A 20,480-nucleotide genomic window follows, 5' to 3' on the forward strand; every position below is an offset into this window, starting at 1 on the left:
GGGAAGATCCCACATGCCGCGGAGCGGCTAGGCCCGTGAGCCATGGCCGCTGAGCCTGCGCGTCCAGAGCCTGTGCTCTGCAATGGGAGAGGCCACAACAGTGAGAGGCCCGCGTACCAAAAAAAAAAAAAAAAAAAAAAAAAGGTGAAGATCTTGATTTAAATGTCTACGTGAAGCTGTACAAAAGAAAACATAACTACCTTTACTGAGAATTTACTGTGTCAGGCAGTGTACTAAATTATTTATATAAGTGGACTTATTTAGTCCTTACAGAAGGCAGGGGTTGGTATTTTAAGCAAAATCAGGAGAAAGATTATAAGTCATTCCTGTTCAGAAAAATAATAAATTCAGCAGGCTTGTACAAATGCAGTAATTTGTTTCAGTAAGGTATACTAGTCATCCGGATTACACTGAAATAAGACAACTGTAAACTTCTTCTTGGTCAGTATATTAACCAAGGTTTTCTTTTCTTTTTTTTTGGTCTATATACTTATTTTAGAGGACCATTATATTTTTTAGATTCATTAAAATCAAATTGTCCTAATTGACACATGAAGGTAAATTAACTGTAACACACTACCAGAAATTAAGAAAAAAGAAAGCTCTCTTGGGTTCCATTCTTCCTTTCAACTAACTGGAAGACTTAAGAATTCATCCAAGGGTAATATAAATTAGAAAGCAGCCCTTCTGTGAGCAAGCAGAATTCTAAGTCACTATCTTGTTCTATTCCTAACGGCCCATTAGCCTAATGAAACTCCTCAGAGTCATATCCTATCCTCTCAGCTGATCTTACAACTATCAACAAACATTAAGCACTTAATATATAGGCCAAGCAATGTGCTAGATATTTTAATAGTAATCAGCAAGTCTTTGTTTCTAAGTACTTAAAGACTAAGTGGAAATAATAACAACAACAATAATAATAAACAACTAAATGTAAATAACTAATTATAAGTGTATAGTTACTAGAAAGCAACATGCATCAAGTGGGGTACCTAACCCAGCCCAGGTAGGAGAACTCTGGGGAGCTTACCTAGGTTGGTGCTATTTAAGCTGAGACCAGGACAGTAAGCTAGGTGAAGCAGGTTGCACCCAAACTCCGAATGTCAGTTCAAAGGCCTTACAGGAGGGAACAAGATGGGGTAAAGAACAAGAACTGATGTTTCTAAAACTTACTTTAAAAAATGAATTAGAAACCCTGTGAGTTCTACTTTTTCCGTAAGATAGAGAAAGATATATTTCAAACAAGACTTAGAAGAATCAATGTATATAAAAACACACGGACATGAAGAAACATCTCTCTCTCATTTGTTCAGTAAAAGGAAAAACAGTATGAAATTACAAACTAAATTTTCAGAAAAAAACTGTCCTTCAGCTAGTTCATGACAACCTATACCAAGACAATGTATTAACAAATACGTGGCAGCACTGATTTGCACAGATTTCCTTCTTACTGCTTCATATTCTTACACACAAATGTTTATTCATTTTTCTTTTCTTCTTTAACACCCAAGAGTTTTAGATATTTTTCTAATTAATTTGCCTTTTATTATTTTAAAATAATAAAATAATAAAAATGTTATAAATATTAGAATCTGTGACTATTATTTTCAATTATATATGAGGACAAAATAAAGGCTGAATAAAATTCTAAAACAAAAGTTTTCTCTACTTCTAAATTCTAAAATTATTAAAGAATAACAATTTGAACAAATGTTGATTTAATTCTTTCATCTTTTATTTTTCTTTTAGCAAACATCAGATAATATGAACAAAATTTTATTGCTCACTATAGTTACAAACATTCTTTTTTGCTTTATATATGTTAAAAAACATATTTAAGTGGATAAAGTTCTTGGCTAAAGACATATTCCAGAACTCAAACATATACTTTTCTGAGTTAGGACAAAAGAAAGCTTATCAAACTTCCCTAAGAGACCAGCATCATACAGCAAATTAAATTAGTATATGCTGCTATTAAGTTAACATCTGCCATTTTTAAAAGACTTTAATTTTAGTATTTAGGTTACAGCTAAAATAATTTTTATCTCAAGTTTTAAGAAAGAAGAGAAGCTGACCATACAAATCCTGTTCATTACCATATTGGCCATTTAAAAAATAAAAAATAATAAAAATTAAAAAATATATCTACAATCAAGAAAATTCTACTCATCCTGCTAGAAAAAAAATAGCTACCAATAAGTTATTTTAGAATACTTTAAATACAGATGGAATTTATAATAACTAGATTTCTTTGTATCTTGTTTTATTACTTCTTAATGCTTCTCTTTTAAAGTAACAGATCACTTCAAAATAAAGCCAAGCTGCTTATTATTTTACAATTTCATTCTTTTATAAATTTCAGACCACCAAAAAAATTCAGATCAAGGATTACAAAGCAAGCAGCCTTCAGAATATATTTTGTTTGGCAAGCAGAATGGTTTTAATCTTTGGCAGTTGAATACCTTCATGTAGTACTTATTTGCTCTAGATGACCACAACAGCTCCTGCCACGTTCCCACACAGTCACCTGCTGGACATGTGATACTGATACCCTGTTTTTAATATTATAAAACCCAATATTTACTTATAAAAATTAGTTGCATTCATGGAGAAAAAATTCAAATTTTATAAACTTGATGCAAAATCTTACTAGTTATTTTCTTATTTGAGAAAAACAGATCAAACCAGAAAGGTCTCATTTTTATAATACCCCCTTACATAACAAATTATCAGACACATTTGTACATATGGGTACTATCTTCTTAGAATATTGTTACAAGTAACCTAAAATCTGAGCTAGACAAATCATTCAACTGAAAAGTATTGTACTGATTTTATTATACAGTCTTGGCTCAACAGTGGCTTTCAGCCACATAAAAAATGCCCAAATACTTGAGACAAATATTCTCAAATATTTGAGGAAAGGTGACATTAATAAGGCTAACAAAATAACAAGTTAACAAAGGCATTCTCTAATCCTAGAGAATGAAGCAAAGGGAGAGATCTTGTAAGACAAATTTTAAAAGAGGAAGAATTTGAAGTAAATTTGGCCTTGGACCCTTTTATATTGTTACTCCTTCAATTTTCACAAGTTAAAGAATAAGAGAGACTAAAAACTATTTCTTAGTGGAAAAGACTGCAAGGAAAGCAAAGCAGCTGAGTAGTGATGGAGAAAACACAACAAAGAATATAAAAATTTATAGTTCAGAAGATAATCAAGAAATGATGGTACAACCATTCTGAAGTTAAGAAACAGAAAGGAATAGCAAATGAATTAGAAAGGCAATAATCTGCTGAGTCTTTTTAAGTTATATACAAATAAAAGACATCTGTACTTCTTTAGAGGTTTAAATCTGATTGGAAACATATTTACCTATGAATTTGTCTCATTTCTTAAAACATAACAACTGATTCCCATCTCAATAAATATTTTTAAATTCTTTATTAAAGCAAGCTTCTTAGCTGCACTTTGATGGGGTTATATAAAAAGCGTCAGAGCATTAATCCCATCAACACCAAAGTTACTGCAATCACGTTCATTTATAAACATTCATTAAATTTTCTATCACCATCACCACATTACTGCAATGTCAAAGAGACTGAGTCATTTCACTTCTTCAAGAAAAATTACACTGACACGGTTACCGAAAGCTTTCAGTAATAGGGAGAAAAAATTTTTTTTAACTATTTCAACACAGAACAGAATGTTCAGGATCCTATATTTAATAAAAATATCAGCAAACGGTACCATCTTGTTCTATAAATGATGTTCTCCAAAAGGGACTTACAAGTGTTTTTAAAACACCACTAAGGGGACATTGGTGAAAGTTTATCTTTGACACATTTTTTAAAAAGCTGTTAGTAGCTTTGCCATAAAACTGATTTAAGGTAGTTGTTTTTTTCAGAAACATTTAGAACAATCCAACACTTGGTATTAATACTCAGATCAGCACACTGTACTAAAACATAACAGCAACATTTTATAGACTAGCTGCAATTTTCACTAGCTGTGTTCACCAACCGTTTAACAGAATTGTAGTGTTCTCCTAAGCCATATGCATGTCTCATATAACTGAAATAAAAGGAGAAATAAGTAATTTAGATAAAAGTAATTCAATTCACTGTATATAAATGTTTATTATGTATATAAAACCAAGTACTTTGAATTAATCACTTCACAGGGTATCATTCAATAGACTTCATTACTTAAAAGTTCAACACCATTTGAAAAGCATCAGCAGTCAGTAAGATCTCGTTCAATAACTCTGTCTGCTGAGTTTGTCAGGTAAAACACAATCATTGGAGTGAAAAAGGAAAAATTGAGATGCTGAGTGCTCAACAAGCTTAAATTATTACCTAAACCCAAGCCATCAATGACTACCTTAGTAGGCTTAGCTAATGAACACTAAAGCCAATGGCAAACTCTCCATGCTGTTTCAGAGAACTCTCAATTATGTAACATGTTTTTATAATATGAAGAAAAAAATATCTAAGGAATAAACAATCAGGCAACATGAATGTATTTCAGCTTTTACACCTGTTGGAACTTTTAGCATTACTGTCAAACCAGAACAACATGAGAACTAATCCTAAAATTTTGTAACCTTTAGAAATGACTTTATTCTTAACTCATATACAAGATTAAATCACTAGAGGTTTAAACAATTATCTAAATCACATATTTTGACAATGCTTTCTAATTCTGTAATTGCCTTTTACATAAAATAAGCATAATTAATGCTGCTGAAGATGGACTTGTTTCAATTAATCAACATATATAACTTAAAATTTTTTCATAATCCTTTTTGGCTTAATCATGAAAAGTATTAACAGTAGGAATTTCTAGGTACTTACACAAGTATTAATGGGCTTTTTGGATATTCTTCACCAACTACAAGAGGAGGAGAATCTGCCTGTATTATCTCTATTGGTGTTCGTAAAATGTGAGACAGGGCTCTTAGCTACAAAAGAGAAAATGTAAAACCAAAAAACAAACAAACAAAAAAATATATATATATTAGTAAGGGAAATAAAGAGGTAAATCTTATTCAAATCACAAACTACTGAATTTATGCATGAATAGGGCAACCAGTCAGAGCAGGGATCTACTCTTTTTCCTTAATGTACACCAAGAGCCTGGCACATAGTGGGCACTTAATAAATATTTGTTAAAAATCAAATAAATATAATGTTTACTAAATCAAATGCATAAGTTTCAAGCCCTGGATGTACAACAGCTTTTTGGAAATATCTATGCCATAGTTAATGAAGCAAGGGGATGAGTAAATTGAGTTCATTATGCTAGTCTCTCTACTTTTGAATATGCCTTGAAAATTTCCATAATAAAGGATTTTTTAAAATACTGTTACTCAGGCACCAGATCAAATCAATTACAGTTGAGAGGGGCTGGGGGAAGGACAGAGGAAACAGGAAAGAATAGGAGGTTTATTTTTTAAAAGCTTTTCAGATGACTCTATTGTACTAATGTTGAGAACAACTGCTCTATAATTTTCAAGGCATGAGTAGAATGAGTTAGGTTATGAACTGTACTATCCTTTCATGGAATTTCCAACTGATTAACATACAATTTAAAGTTCATGCCACATGATATAAAATTAGAGCTTAAAGTTGGATGAATAATAGTTAATAATGTATATTGGTAGTAACATTTTTTTAGACTTTGACCAAGCACTCTAAGTGCTTTATGTGTATTAATTCATTCAATCCTCACAACAACCTTACAGGATAGGTACTACCGTTATACATTTTAAAGACTATAATTACAGGTAGAGAAAGGTTAAGAGAAGTCAAGCACAAGGAAACAAAATGACTTGCAACTGAACTGAGAAGTCTGACTCTAGAGCTCAAGCTCATAAACAAATTAATCATTTAACAGTTTTCAGTCATAATGCCCTGATTTGTTTATTTGCCCCATTATAACAGAACATGGACCTTTCAGGAAATTTTAAACGAAGGTAAGAAGTTAATTCAAGAATATGGAAAAGGTTCTGTGCTACTCAGAGGCAAATTTAATCCCATGTTCCATCTCGTAAAATATTCCTTTGGGGCACTTTTTTCTTATACCTAAAATAACATTTTTTAAAAGCTAGCATGGAATGGAGGGTGCAAAACAAGCTCTGGAAATCTTATCCCATCTAAGTCTTCAGAAATCATACAAAGAATTTCTCTTTAATAATTTAAATTTACCCCACTGTGAAAACAGCAACTCTTATTTCAAATGAATTCACAAACAATTTATAAGAAAATGTCCCTCAAAAGATGTTTTAAAAGGTTTTTCTCAATTTAAAAAGAGTCACTTAGGTCTCTAGAACTCAAATTAATTTGAGATTCTTATTAAAAAGTTCAAGCATCTTTAATTACTCCTAATGTAGTCACAAAGCTAACCTTCCCGAGTTTCAGAGACCCAGGAGAGGCATACAAAACAAGTGGACACAGTTCCCTCTGGTGGCTCAGAAGAGGTACAAATATAGCACTGCTAAGAAAAAGACTTCGAAGAAGCAATTATGTCATATCTCCAAACAACATAGTTCTTGAAGTGAAACAGTCAGAGCCACAAACTATTTAAGATGACTAATCATAATTACACAATAATATTAATTATACTGCTAGATTCATCTATCTGGCACTTAAGCTTACAAACTTCTAGGCATATACTCTTTGCCTTATTTAATATCCACAAATGGCCTACCATATACACATAGGGGTTTTATTATCCCCATTCAATATGGAAAATGGAGCTCAGGAGGTTGGCTGACTCCCCCAAAGTCACAAAACTGAGAAGTACAAGGAAAAACCACGACCTAGCCCCAAGTCTTTCCCTCTTACTCCCTGACTTCTAATACCCCAGGCTATCTTATCACCACTTGGACCACTTAGTGTTTTATTTTGCTTTAATGAAACAAAGTTAACTGTAAGATAAATAATTATAGCTTAAAAAAATCGTGATTAACTCCCTACAAGTGACTAAATATATTGTTTTCTTACAAGTGAATTTTAATGCATCAAATACTGCTTTCAAGTCAGTCAGTATCAACTAGGAACTCAAGACACAATTGTAATTGATGTATTGTGGGAGGATTTGACGTGTATTCTCACATTAAAATATTGTTTTCTATTTCTGATGTAAGAGATGTTACTTTTCCAATAGTGATTTTCATCAGTTGAGCCACTTGGGTAAATTTTACCGTACTTAAGTAAAATCTTCACTTTCATAGGTCCATAAATTCAAATATATGGCCAGTAGCAATATCACAAATGGAAATACGCAGATGCAACAATAGCCTCACCAACACAATGATCAAACACTGGGCTATTTAAAATGAAATAGTGCTTCAGTTCCCAAAGGTACATACTTAAATTAAAGGCCTAAGAATATTAACTCCCTTTTTCAATGCTTCATCAGTAGAGAAACAGCAAATATATAAAGAAAAGGAATCTTGAAAGGGAAGTTTGGATCATCTGAAAACTATGTCTGAAAACTACAGAAGGGATTTTTTTAAAATAATTTAACAATGCCACTATGAATAATAACAAACTTACCTCAAGCTGACCTCCCCATGCAGCGGTGTTTATGATATCATCACAGTACTTTCCAAACTCTTCTGAAGTTTACATATCCCCTGTATTAGGATTTGTTAAAAATGGCAGAAAGTTAGATCCGTGGCTTTGCATATAGTCAGCAGTCTGACATCTTAAGGCAGCCACAGTCAAACTGCAGTCCTGTTCTTTCAGTTGATCTTCGATGGCTCTGTACATACAGTGGCCATCAGATGAAATCTGTTTAATTTCCAACTGCCTAGCTGCTAATATTTGAGCAAGTTTTTCACTTTCTACATGTCTAGCTCCAGTTAAGTTTTCAATTTCAGCTTCAGCTATCCTTTCTTCCCGCTCCTTTTCCAGTGCAGCTTTTTTGTCCTATGAAGAGGACAGTGTAGGAAAGTTAATTCCTAATAATTAGGACTAATTTACATTTATTATGGGGATGATATATAAGATTCTCAAAAACATTTTTCTCCCTTCTCCCACAAGCATTATCATATTGACGATCTAATGTTTATGATATCATCACAGTACTTTCCAAACTCTTCTGTAGAAAATAGATCAGAATATAGCACTTAATAATTTTTAGAACTCATGTTAGATCCCTTTTATACCTCCCACAATTTCTGATGAAACTGCCCAAGTTATGAACTTCCTCCTCTCTACCTATATTCTCCAGAATTTAATCCATTTCCCAATCCAAACTTAATTCACTCAAACTTTCCATCGAAGAGCAAAGCAATTCATCTCTGCTTCTCTCCCTCAACCTAAGGCCCTGTGACCTCAGTTACATTATAAGCCTACCTCTCTCTTGACCCAAGCAATGACCCCAAAATTGCCACCATATTCACATTTTAAAGTCCAAATCTGCACCTGAAAGAATATGCTGAAAGACTAAAAAATGCATCCTTTATAATATCAGGTCACTATAAGACACTGTAAGAAATGTGAGAAGAGAATCATAGTAAAAGTAAAATGAGTTGAAACTCCTTTCCCAGTGATAGCATCAAATAGTGCCTTCACATATTTTGGAAACATTTACTTTATTTGTATCAGTATCAGTTCTAGTCAAAGAAAGGTCTTCCTAGATCAGTCCTGAGAGGACATAAAAGACCTAATTGCAGAGTTTAATGGCATATCTTGAGCATACACACTTTTATACAGAAAGTTAAAATGGAAAACTAACACCTCTAACTTCCTGTTTAGAGGAAGGGGAAAGAATTATGGGCATCTAGGAGAAAATATGTCCAGTGTATCTGTCTCATTCACTGTCTCATATCCAGTGCTCAGAACAGTGCCTAGAGTAGTTCTTGCCACACTGTGGCCTTCAATAAATATTGTCTAAAGGAATGAAGGTAATTAAGTCCTTTGCCTTTTTCTCTGATTCACCATGCTGAGTTGCCACCTCCTCTCCACTGCCCTACAACTAGCAGTTGGGGACTCCATTAAACAAGTCAACCTTAACCATCCCCTCCCTCTTCAATACATCCTGGCCATATGACTTGCTCCCAGTGGATACTGACACACCTGCTGTCTTATCTCAAGGACTAACTTTCTCCCTTACTCCCCTTTCTCTAAGAAACTTTTTCAGATTTTCACTTGCTCTCTCCTTTATTTGCTAGTTGTACATTTTTTTACCTTCCCAACTATCAAAGGTATTATAGAGAATAATAAGGCAGGTTATTAACTCATCTGTTTTTGGTTTTGCAAAGTCATATTTTGCCTGAATATTATGGCTTATTGAGAATAAAATTAAATCTCCGAAACTACAGGATAAAAGGAGGAATTAGTTTTCCTAATCATTCTATACTGGTGGTTTTCAGGCCCTATACTTCCAGAGACTAGTCAAAGCATAACTTTGTGAAATAGAACTTATTAACACACTTTTAAAGATAGTAATAATGAATCCTATTCCTATCTTATATAAAAGATTAATATATTTTAACTACAAAATAGTTAAGTACTTAAAAGATCTTAATAAAGCAAAATGTGCTAGTATCTATTAAAGTTATAGAAAATAATTTTGCCTAAATGTTGAGATTTTTTTCCCCCATAAGGACCATTCAGGTTATTCTTATTATCAGTTCCAGGAAGCACTTTATTTAACAACCACCACAACCACAACAAGACATAGTAAAGAAAAATAAATTACCTGAAGTATACATATCTCCTGTATTAGGGTTTGTTAAAAATGGCAGAAAGTCTTCCACGTGGCTTTGCATATAGTCAGCAGTCTGACATCTTAAAGCAGCCACAGTCAGACTGTAGTCCTGTTCTTTCAGTTGATCTTCAATGGCTCTATACATACAGTGGCCATCAGATGGAATCTGTTTAATTTCCAACTGTCTAGCTGCCAATATTTGAGCAAGTTTTTCACTTTCTACATGTCTAGCTCCAGTTAAGTTTTCAATTTCAGCTTCAGCTATCCTTTCTTCCCGCTCCTTTTCCAGTGCAGCTTTTTTGTCCTATGAAGAGGACAGTGTAGGAAAGTTAATTCCTAATAATTAGGACTAATTTACATTTATTATGGGGATGATATATAAGATTCTCAAAAACATTTTTCTCCCTTCTCCCACAAGCATTATCATATTGACGATCTAATCACTTGTAGAATTTTCTATATTGTGAACTCCTTTAAAGGCAAATATTATTTCTTATCTGTGTGTACGGCCCTAGCTCTGTACTAGGACAAAAGAAAGCCCTCAAATTTTTCTTTGAAGTCTATTTAAAAACTACATGCCAAGTATCTAAAAACGTTACTTACTGATTTCAAAGTACTATATTAGGACTGAGTTGTCCTAGGCCTTAAAGCAACATCATAGTCATACTTAAGTCCAAGCTAATCCAAACTTCTTAACTTATCACTCCACCAGTGAGGTCTTAATGTGCTAAATCACCAGCTCACCAGCGAGGCATTAAATGTCTAAGGTCTTTAGAAGGGTATAGGAACTCTATTTATCCAGCTTTAAAAAAAAAAAAAATGTGTACATACAAACACACACACATTTAACTAAAGTAACAGATAAAAACATTCTTCTCTATAAAAAAGTTAAAATATTACAGATAATCTAAAGTTCCCCTGCCAATCCCAGTGCTTGCTCTAGAGGTCTGATGTGTAACCTTCTAGATTTTTTTACTCATAGCAAATGTACAGAAAACAGTATTTTAACAAAAGTCCTATCATACATTACACTCTGCAACTTGCTTTCCTTATTCAAATGTTATAATGGGATGGGGAGAGGGTAATGAGAGATTCGTGACATGAAGCGTGGATAAGAAGTAGAGTGGGAAGGTTGGGAAAAAAGAGAAAAAACTCCTGACACTTGGAATAGCAAGGATCAAAAGACAGAAAGCACTACATGTTTCACAGTTGAACACAGTTCATATATCTAGAGTACCAGAGAAAAGTGTCAAGAGATGAGGTTGGGGAGCAAAAAAGATGGTATATAGTTAATATATATTAAGTCTATGCATACATAGTTTAAAAAACAACAACACTAGAAGGAGATCCACAAAATATTTACAGTGCTTTTCTCTGGATGGTAGGATTACAAAATAAGTTTTATTTTGCTTTGTGTGTGTGCCTGCATGTGTATGTGTGAACATCTTTCTAACTCTCTATGGTATGTTTTACTTGTATACTGGGAGCAAGTGCTTTTCAATTTAAGAGAATAAAAATAGTTAAACTACATTCTATCAATATAAATCTTGATATTGGTAGCAAACTACAGTGAAGGATTTAGATAAACCAACAAAAAGAAGGAAAAGGTAAAGATTTTTATGTCCCCAGCTCTAACCTTTCCTTAGGACAGAAGATGTGAATGGAAAGGCAAATTTCAATTTCACTTAATGCCACCTGCTTCTACTACATGCCTGTTATGTGCCGTGCCAGATAAACCTAAAGTGATTTCTAAGTTACCTGAATCAAAAGCAGTATTATCTTAATAAAACATAAACCTATTTGCTTTTTCTTCCCAACTCCAACCATGCCAGAAATACCATGAAACAATTTATTTCACTGCATACCTACAATTGTGGATCACAGTGGCATAAAATCTTAAAACACAAGATGGCACTATTACTTTCTAAAAGACTATAAAAAACATTTTCAGAGGGGAGAGGAAGGATGAGCACCTTGAATATCATCTAATCCAAAACCCCTCATTTTCCTCTTCTGAGGAAACAGCACGCAGAAAGATTTCCAAAGGCCATACAGCTGGTTAGAAGCAGAGCAGGGACCAAGGACAACACAGAGAGCTCCTTCTATCCAGGCACCTGAATCAGAATAAAAGCTGGAGTAGATGGGAGCTGGAGTTAATGACGTCAGGTACTAGTTACTGGAAGAGTGGAACTTTATACTATCTGTAAAACCTTAATTTAAGCCTCTAAAATACTAATCCAATCATTTCATTTTTTCCCTCATGCTCTGCTTCAATATTACATAGCAATTGTATTTCCTTTTCAGGGCACTAGGTGGGAAACACATTGGATTGTTTTCCCAACCACGCAGTTTTTTCCAGTGGCATGAGGCACTTTCCTTTCTACAACCCTAGTCCTGGAGGTAGAATGGCACCAATAAATTCTAATGAAAATGTATGTATGATGAAAATAGCACATAAATCATAAATACACTGTCAGTAAAACTAGAGTCATGTAGTAATAGTATAGTAATACAGAAAAAACAACTCTGAAGAGAAATCTTAAGAGCTGGGTACTAGTGCAGGGGTTGTTTTAAACTTTCAGCATGGCACTAAGACAACCTGGGCCTCAGCTTTCTCATTTATAAAATGAAGAAATTGAACTAGATCTCATTCGAGCTCTCAAATTTCATATTTTTGGAACCCAGTTCTTCTAAGTTCTACTTTGGGCTCTTTCCACCATACCAATAAGTTTTCACTGAAGTTCTTTGAAGTAAATAAAATACTCCCTATGCTTTTCTAGATTGAAAATACGGGATTTGCTCTACAATATTCCAATAATAAATCTTCATAAAGTTTTGCCATGTTTTTCTACCAGAGAGTTGTATCTCTCGCAAAGATGACATCATTAGTTAACTGACTTTTTATTCCTTGGTGCCTCTGGGGAAAAAAAAAAGTGGTTTGGCATAAGTCTAATACCCAATTATCTACCCTGTCTTCAGGTTCCATTTTCTTAAATACTATAAACTTCCAGTGTTTTCTGTCCCAAAATCCTATTAATATAAAAAAGCAATAAGAAACTTTGGGCATTACTTATAGGGTGTTTTCTCTGCCAAGTATTGACTCAGCAGAGAAGTGTTGCCAAGCAGCTGACTATAAAAGATACTATATTTTTTGAGAGTATAGCTGGAAAAGGTATGCATTTCAGCTATGCAATATTTTAGGAGAAAGGTAACAAAATGTTTGAGAAATGTAAGGGAATTAGTTTGTTTTGTTGCCTAAGGGACCAGGTAGGGTGAACAAGTGTTGATAAAGACAGGAAAGAGTTGTGTCATGTTTGCCAGAATTAAATAGTTGCTACTCTAAGATATAGCAATTACTAAGTAGAGGCAACTCCAACAAATATTTTGTTATGTTTCTGCCAAGCAAAACTGCTGCCCTTCACTTTTGATCTAAAGAAAATAGATGACAATAATAAGGCTATAACAGAATACATATCATAAGTATAGAGTTGGTGAGCTAAATAACCTCCAAAATACCATGAAACCTAAATTTCATCAGTCTATGAAACTCACAATTATAATAATTACTCAAGAACAAAATTTTACAATAGTATGAGAAATGTTTGACAATTTGCAACTTAAGCAACTTTCAAGCAAACAAACAAAAAAACTTGTCTTAGGTTGAATTTCTTAAGAGGTGTACTATGCAGTACTTAACACAGTGAACAATACTATCATTTGTTGACCCAGTAGTTCTCCAGGCCTTGTTTTAGGGCTTTGGAAACAGTAAATTATTTAATATTCACAATAACTCTATGAAGTAGGTATTATTTTCCCCCATTCTATACATGTGAAACTGAGGCTTAAAAAGGTTAAGAATCTTACCCAAAGCCACCACAATGGGATTAAAACCTCCATCTGACTGACACCAAATTCCATGCTCTATTAAATTATGTACTACTAAATTATAAGATGCAAAGCTAGTTTAAACGTTTAAATCCTAGAAAACATCAAGTGTTAATAAAACAATATTTGGGAAAGAAAGATTGGATTTAAATCCCTTGTTCTTTTTCAAAGTGAAAAGCCCTTACTTATCTAATCTCACGCCCATAATTTTGATATCATAAACTTAATTATGTCCAATAAATCAGTTTCCTTACAGCTCTTTGATGATGTAAAATTTCATTCCCATATTTGTTTTTGTGCATGCTGTTTCACTGACTTTAAATATCCTAACTAAATAACTATATTTCCTTAAATATCAACTATTTAACACTTAGTTTTTCCTTCTCTGAATTTTCATCACAACTAACCAATACACACATAACTACATAATTCTGATATTTTTATATCTTGCTTAACTCCTAGATTCAAATTCTTCTTTTACCACTTAATACGATAGTGTTTAACCAAAGCTATACATCAGTATCACCTGGGCTCACACTCTTCAAATTCTGAATTATTAAGTCTGGAATAATATATTTGTAAAAAATATCCTTTGCACACTCCCTTTCCTAGCCCCACCCTCCTATGAGAACTGCAAATTGGACATGTTATTTTATACTGCTTCAGGGCTATTTTCTTCTCTATAAAATGGGGATAAGAAATCCTACTTCACAGGATTACTGTCGGGACTAAATGAGATTTCATATAATCTAAAGCCTAATAAATGTTAGTTCAGGTCCTTTGGCAAGGAACTCCATTTTTTTTTCTATTCACTTCCAATACAACACCTAACATAGTATTACACACACAGCACTAACAAATACTAGGTGACTTTCATACCCGTCTCTTTTGTGCTTTTGATATCCGAAACGGCTGATTCTCAAGAACCAAGTTTGAAATATTGACAGCAACAGAATCTATCTGAGGGAAACAAAAAACATTAACAAGTTAATGAAAAATACCTTTAAGTTATTATTCAAAGTATTAGATTATTAAATTATTATCGAAAGTCACAAACATGTGTCATCTCACAATTCAAATTTGAATAACAGCACTAGATACAATACTAAATGAGACATGGTTCTGTCTACTTTCTCTGTATTTAAGGGAGAATTGTCAGATTCCCAAGAACTTTCCTTATAGCTCTTCAAAGACAATGCTCATTCCTGCATGGTTTCCTTCCTTCTTAGAATGCCTACTCCATTCATCTAAATACTTTCTATAAGGGCCACAACGTATTCAGCATTCCACCCTTCCCTTCTCTAAATGTTATACTTATAGAATATGTAAGGTTCTGTCATTACTACTTTCATAATCTCAAATGTGGTGGCAAAGGCTTTTCTCTATCTTAATTAGCCAGAACCTGAGGAGCACTGCTTCTTGACCCTAGTAGGAAGTTGAGATTTTTCTATCCTTTCCCATCTACAAACTGAAAAACTTTTAGGTAGAAAATTTAATTTATAATTATTGTTAAGATATTACAACTAATCTTAATCACCAAATGGCTGTTATGTGTTTGCTAAAGAATAAAATGCTAGACTTACAACTATCAGGATTAGTAGCTAGTATTTTATTACCACAAGTATAAGTTAAGCTAGTTTTTAGTATGACACATACATGAAACATATCAAGGCCTCTAATACCAGAGTCAGCAGTCCCTAAGGCTATGGACCAAATGATCAAAATATCAAAATCAGATTAAGACTTCAAAGACCAGTTATCAACTTTAGTGAAATTAGGATTCTTATATTTTTCAGAGGAATGTGCTAATTTTACAAACTGCCATACTGACAACAGGCAAGATACAAAAAAGCATCTGGAAAAAAAAGAGAAAGCAGTGACAAAAGAATTCAGGTGACATTCAGAAAGAAAACAGGCTTCAGTTTAAGGAAAAAAAAGATAAAGTAAAATGAGTTTGTATTTTAACAGTTGGACAATATGTAGCTTAACAAATTAAACATTTTTGTCCTTGGAAACCTAGGAAAGAAATCTCAAAATTGAAAGGCCTGAGAGAGCAAACAAAACTATCTCACTAATAGAAAAGATAGGGAGACAATTAGGAATACCATGATTATAACAAATAGAAAAGATAGGGAGACAATTAGGAATACCATGATTATAACAAATAGAAAAGATAGGGAGACAATTAGGAATACCATGATTATAACAACACAAACACCTAGAGCATCATGCCTTGTTACTTGGAAATAAAAGGCACGGAAAGCCAGGCTCTTGAAAAAAAAGTTAAAAAAAATAAAACTATATTTTAATACAATAACTGTAAATCAGTACAGACAAGCTGTTTTCCCTGTCAACAGCAGACCAAAAATGAACCAAATAAAATAAAATTTATTTATGGTAGATAAAATTTTGCATAGACATAAGAACTTTCTAACTATCAACAATGAGAGTGAGGTTACGGAGTCTATGATCTTTGGTATCTAAAAACCCATGCAATAAGCTACCACTCTAGATAAAATTATAACAGAATTCAGTATTCACATTCTGGAGTAAGACAGCTCTCATTTTGAATTCAGGCTTTGGTACTCAATGGCTGTTATAAATTTAGAACAAAGTTTTAAATCTCTCTGAGTCTGTTTCCCATTTGAAAAATGGGATTATCTACACTTACTTCAGAGGTAATACTTCATAGTGTGTTATTATGAGAATTATGAGAAAATTAATGTAATATGTTAAACAAAGTGTGTGGCATACAACACATTGTGTATGGCTACAATGATGAAATAAATATTAGCTAAAATGATGACAGTTAACATGCTACAATTTACCCAAGAAACGTCAGTAAATTTCCACTTATTACAACTTGTTCATAAAGCACTTTTAACTTAAAAAATGATTTCACATTTGTTATCCCATTTCTTAAAAAAAATCTTGTGCTTAAACAGCAGTAGTATTTGTATCATATGATATGTGAAGAACTTATGCTCAAGAAGATTAAGTAAATTTGTCCAGGTTACAATCCTATTTAATGGCAATTCTGAGACTAGGAGACTGGTCTTCCAACTTTCATTTGGTAAAGCTTCCTTTAGTCCATTTTATCAATCTGTTCACCTTTGGGACAATAGTTAAGATAGTGGACTTTTCTTTGCTGGCCTGCCTTAAAAAACACTACCGTGTAAACCTGGTTGGAAAAATATCAATGAAAGGTGATGGCATGAGCGTGACTAAGTGACTTCTTTCCCTCCGATTTTATGATTTTATATAATAAACAGCGTAATAGAAGTGGCAGTTGCTTTCAAAGGTAGACAAAGAGAAACATTACTTCACCTACTTTACTCTCCTTAGAAGTCAGCTTCAACTGCTCCAGCTCCTCTTTATGTTTCTGTTCCATTTCTGCTTCTAACTTAGCAACATCTTCAGTAAGTTGCTTCCTCCTCTTTTTGTCATTCTTGGGGACTGCATTCTTCATACCCTGAATTTTGGCTGAAAAGCCACCAAAACCATTAAGTCATAAACCCAGGGATTAAGAAGAAATATGAAATAGTAACAATAAGGGGACGGTAAACGGCGAAGAGTATAGAAAAAATAATTATGAAAGCAAGAAGAGTAATTACACAACAGATAGTTACAGAGAAGGGTCCAGATGAAACTAAGACACCCCCTCAAAAAAAAAAGAAAAAATTTATTATCATAACGGTGAGTTTGTTTGGTGTGGGAGGAAGAAAAACTTAAAAAAGAAAAAGTACATTTTTAAATCTTTCAAGTACCCCTTCCGAGTCCTCAAAATTTAGGTGAGATATTTCAAAACGCACAGAGTAGGGCAAGTGTCGACAAGTAGGGCAGGAACAGGAAGGGGAGACAGGAAAAGGGGTCTGGGTCCAAGACGGTGGCTTCCCGGTGTTTTCAGAAACCCACACCCGAGCGGCGGCGCGGGGTAGGGGGAACGCGGCGGACCGGAGAAGAGGAAGCTTCTGAAGGTCTGGGGGATTAAGGGACCTTGGAAAGGCGGGAGGGAAAAGACCACTGGCTACTTTGGAGAAGCCTAGGAGGATCCAGATCAGAAACCCCTCAAGATTTCCCAGAAGCGACCCGCCACGCACCCTTCCCTGGGTCCTGGCAACTTCTAGGTTCCCATTCCCTCGTCACCTTGCAACTCCTTCTTCTCTTTGCGATGCCTTCTCACCAGCTGCTCCTCCTCATCAAGCTCCTCAGTCAAGACTGCCTCCATGACGACCAGGTAAACCAGCACAGCTGCTGAAAGGAACCAGCACAACCGGCTAGGAGCACCTTCCACCCTTCAACCCTCACCCCGTGCGCCATTGGCCGCAGCTAGGATCCAGCCCCGCCTTCAAGGCGGTACCGGATCTAAGCTGAGTCATCGGAGAGAGAAGGAAGAAGGACCCGATGCTGCGCGTGCGCACTCTCGTGACCCGCGCTGATGCGGCAGGTTGGGGCGGGGCGGGGCGGGGCGGGGGTGGAGCGCGATGGCGTGCTGGGGTCTGGCTTATCAGGCTGAAGTTTGCAGCCTTGCAATTGATCCGCGCTACAGCCCCTTCAGCAATAAAGCCACACCAGTCTATTGGCACTGACGTGAGGCGGGCAGAGATGACGTAGGGGAACTGTTTTGGACTTTGTTTTGTTTTGTTCGGTACTTCGGAACATCTACTTTAGTGGGACCACTTTTGGTCCCATTGCTAAGAAGTACTATTCAAAAGGTAAGAGGAAAAATAAAACATTTCAATAAAACCGTGAATAATTATCAGTGAGAATCTTTGTGCTGATTCAATCAAGCAGTAGGGAATTAAGTTCTGTTTATTATTTTCAAGGTCGTAATACCGCAGTTCGGAAGAAAGACAACTAAGTAATTGAGAAAATAACGCTTCTGGAATATGGCGGTGGAAATAGATGAGGTAGTAAGGATTGAGTATCATATCACACAGGAGCCTAAAGACCTAATGCTCAATGATAAAGAGGCTATTGCCAGAGAGATTGAAAAGTATCAGGAAGCTGACAGAGATAACAGAAATGTGCAAGCCTCATAGGGCACAAAATGGAATTACTGGAGTTAATGCAAAACAAGAGAAATTTTCATGCAGAAAAAAAGAGAAAAGAAATCAAGTAAAGAGAAGAAGAGAGACCTAGAGCACCTGCCCAGGAGATAAAATCTACGTAGAATAGGAATACCTGAAACAGAGGACAAAGCAAATGAAGCTGAAACTATATGGAACTAACTGAAGAAAAATGTCCAGAGTTGAAGAAGGAGCTAGATCTGCAAATTGAAAAAGTTCACAGGGTACCATTAAAATTTAATGAAAAGAAAGCAACACCCAGACATATCCTGGTAATATTTTTTAATTGGAAGCATAAATAAAAAATTCTACAAGTATCCCAGACAGAGAAGGCAAGTTACTTATAAAGGGGCAAAGTTAGGCTGACCTCAGATTTGTCTCTTGCAACTGTAAATGCCAGAAAACAGTAGAACAATATCTACAGTTTTAAGGGAAAATAATTTTAAACCAATTATATACCCTGCCAAATTATTTCTGTACCAAGGCAACTGGAAGACATTCACAGATACGCAGGGGTTGAGAAAGTATATCTTTCAAGTACCATCCTTGAAAAATTTGCTGAATAATGTACTGCAGCCAGCAAAGAACATGAATTAAAATAACTTAAAAGGAGGCAATTGTATGAAAAAATTAGTGGTAAGCATTAGTTAAATAGCATTAAGGTTACATTGTTAGAGTTATAAAACTAAATGCTAAAATTTGTAAGTTGGATCTAAAATTTCAGTTTATAAACTGTGAAAAGGCATGCTAAACGTTCAATATATAGAGCAAATAAATCCTGTTTTATTTTTAGCATGCAGTGTAGATAAAGATATTCATGTTCTTAAGCTAAACATAAATAAAATAAAAGGACTTTGACGCTGTGCACAGAACCTGCAGAATAAAGGCATACCAAATATGAATCTGGCAAAATGGGAAAACCAGTCAGTACAGTTTTGTTTTCCCTATTTTTAAATATAGAAGGGGGAAAAGTAGCAAATTTGTCTGTAATGCTAATACTGGTAGTGTAAAAAGAAAATTTTTAAATTACTCATTGGAGAGATCGTGAATTAAAACCTTGTTTTATGTGCATCTTGCCTACAGAAAATCAATACCTACTGCTTCACGTAGTAGTAGATCATTGTAAGTAAATTTGACAATGAGATGTTACAAATAAAAATAAAGCACATATTCCAATGTTTGGATTGTAGAGGAAGTGGTGAAAAACAACAAGGAAGCATTAAAATTGTCATAAGATAGATTGACCCAGGTACTGATGAGTCATCACACTCGTAAACTGGTTAAATAGTCCTATTTAAAAGAGATTAAAATTGGGTCAAAAATCCATCTATAAACCTGGATACTCACATTTGTATAAAGCAAAGGATAAAAGAGTTTAAAGATAATGGAAACAATAAGTCATATAAATGGCAATAGGGAGCAATATTTTTATTAGAACTCAAGTTATAACATATTTATAAAACATACAGTACAGGTGGTAACATTTAAGAGGCTTTATGTGGCAAATAACATGGCATTCATATGTAAAATAAATGTTCAATACTTTCATGTGAGTGATAGTTTTACTGATGTACATATGTTTTAAAAAATTGTACATTTAAAATTAGTACATTTTGTGTACTTAAAATTAATAAATAATCCTTTAATTAAAGAAAATACACATGGCAAAAATTGTTGGACTATGACTTCAGTACTTACAATCTTTAATAAGTCAAGTAAATGAAAAGTTGAGATAGTTAAGGAGTAGTTAAGTAGTTCAGAGGTGTGTGTGTATTTGCGTTCTTTTCAGATTGTCCTGAAAC

General features: G+C 34.2%; 1 protein-coding gene across 5 annotated transcripts in view; it reads right to left on the minus strand.

The window, feature by feature from the left end:
* The window catches only part of OTUD6B (OTU deubiquitinase 6B), a 41,434-nt gene extending 23,532 nt beyond the window's left edge, over window positions 1–17,902 (minus strand). For 2 of the 5 annotated variants that reach the window (XM_055091032.1, XM_055091031.1), the window contains exons 1-7: window positions 17,756–17,880; window positions 16,941–17,092; window positions 14,489–14,569; window positions 9,716–10,028; window positions 7,564–7,625; window positions 4,858–4,964; window positions 4,025–4,075 (exon numbers count right to left, since the gene is read on the minus strand). In XM_055091032.1, coding sequence (XP_054947007.1) covers window positions 4,025–4,075; window positions 4,858–4,964; window positions 7,564–7,625; window positions 9,716–10,028; window positions 14,489–14,569; window positions 16,941–17,092; window positions 17,756–17,837 — 848 coding nt within the window. In that variant the 5' untranslated portion in view covers window positions 17,838–17,880. Of the gene's footprint in view, window positions 1–1,033; window positions 1,120–1,745; window positions 4,076–4,857; window positions 4,965–7,563; window positions 7,626–9,715; window positions 10,029–14,488; window positions 14,570–16,940; window positions 17,093–17,755 lie in introns of those variants that run through there. The other 3 variants (XR_008619448.1, XM_055091030.1, XM_024115918.3) reach the window with 3 other exon arrangements.
* Between the last annotated feature and the right edge of the window lie 2,578 nt (window positions 17,903–20,480).

The sequence above is a fragment of the Physeter macrocephalus genome, chromosome 15 (assembly GCF_002837175.3).
Source record: "Physeter macrocephalus isolate SW-GA chromosome 15, ASM283717v5, whole genome shotgun sequence".
Lineage (NCBI taxonomy): Eukaryota > Metazoa > Chordata > Mammalia > Artiodactyla > Physeteridae > Physeter > Physeter macrocephalus.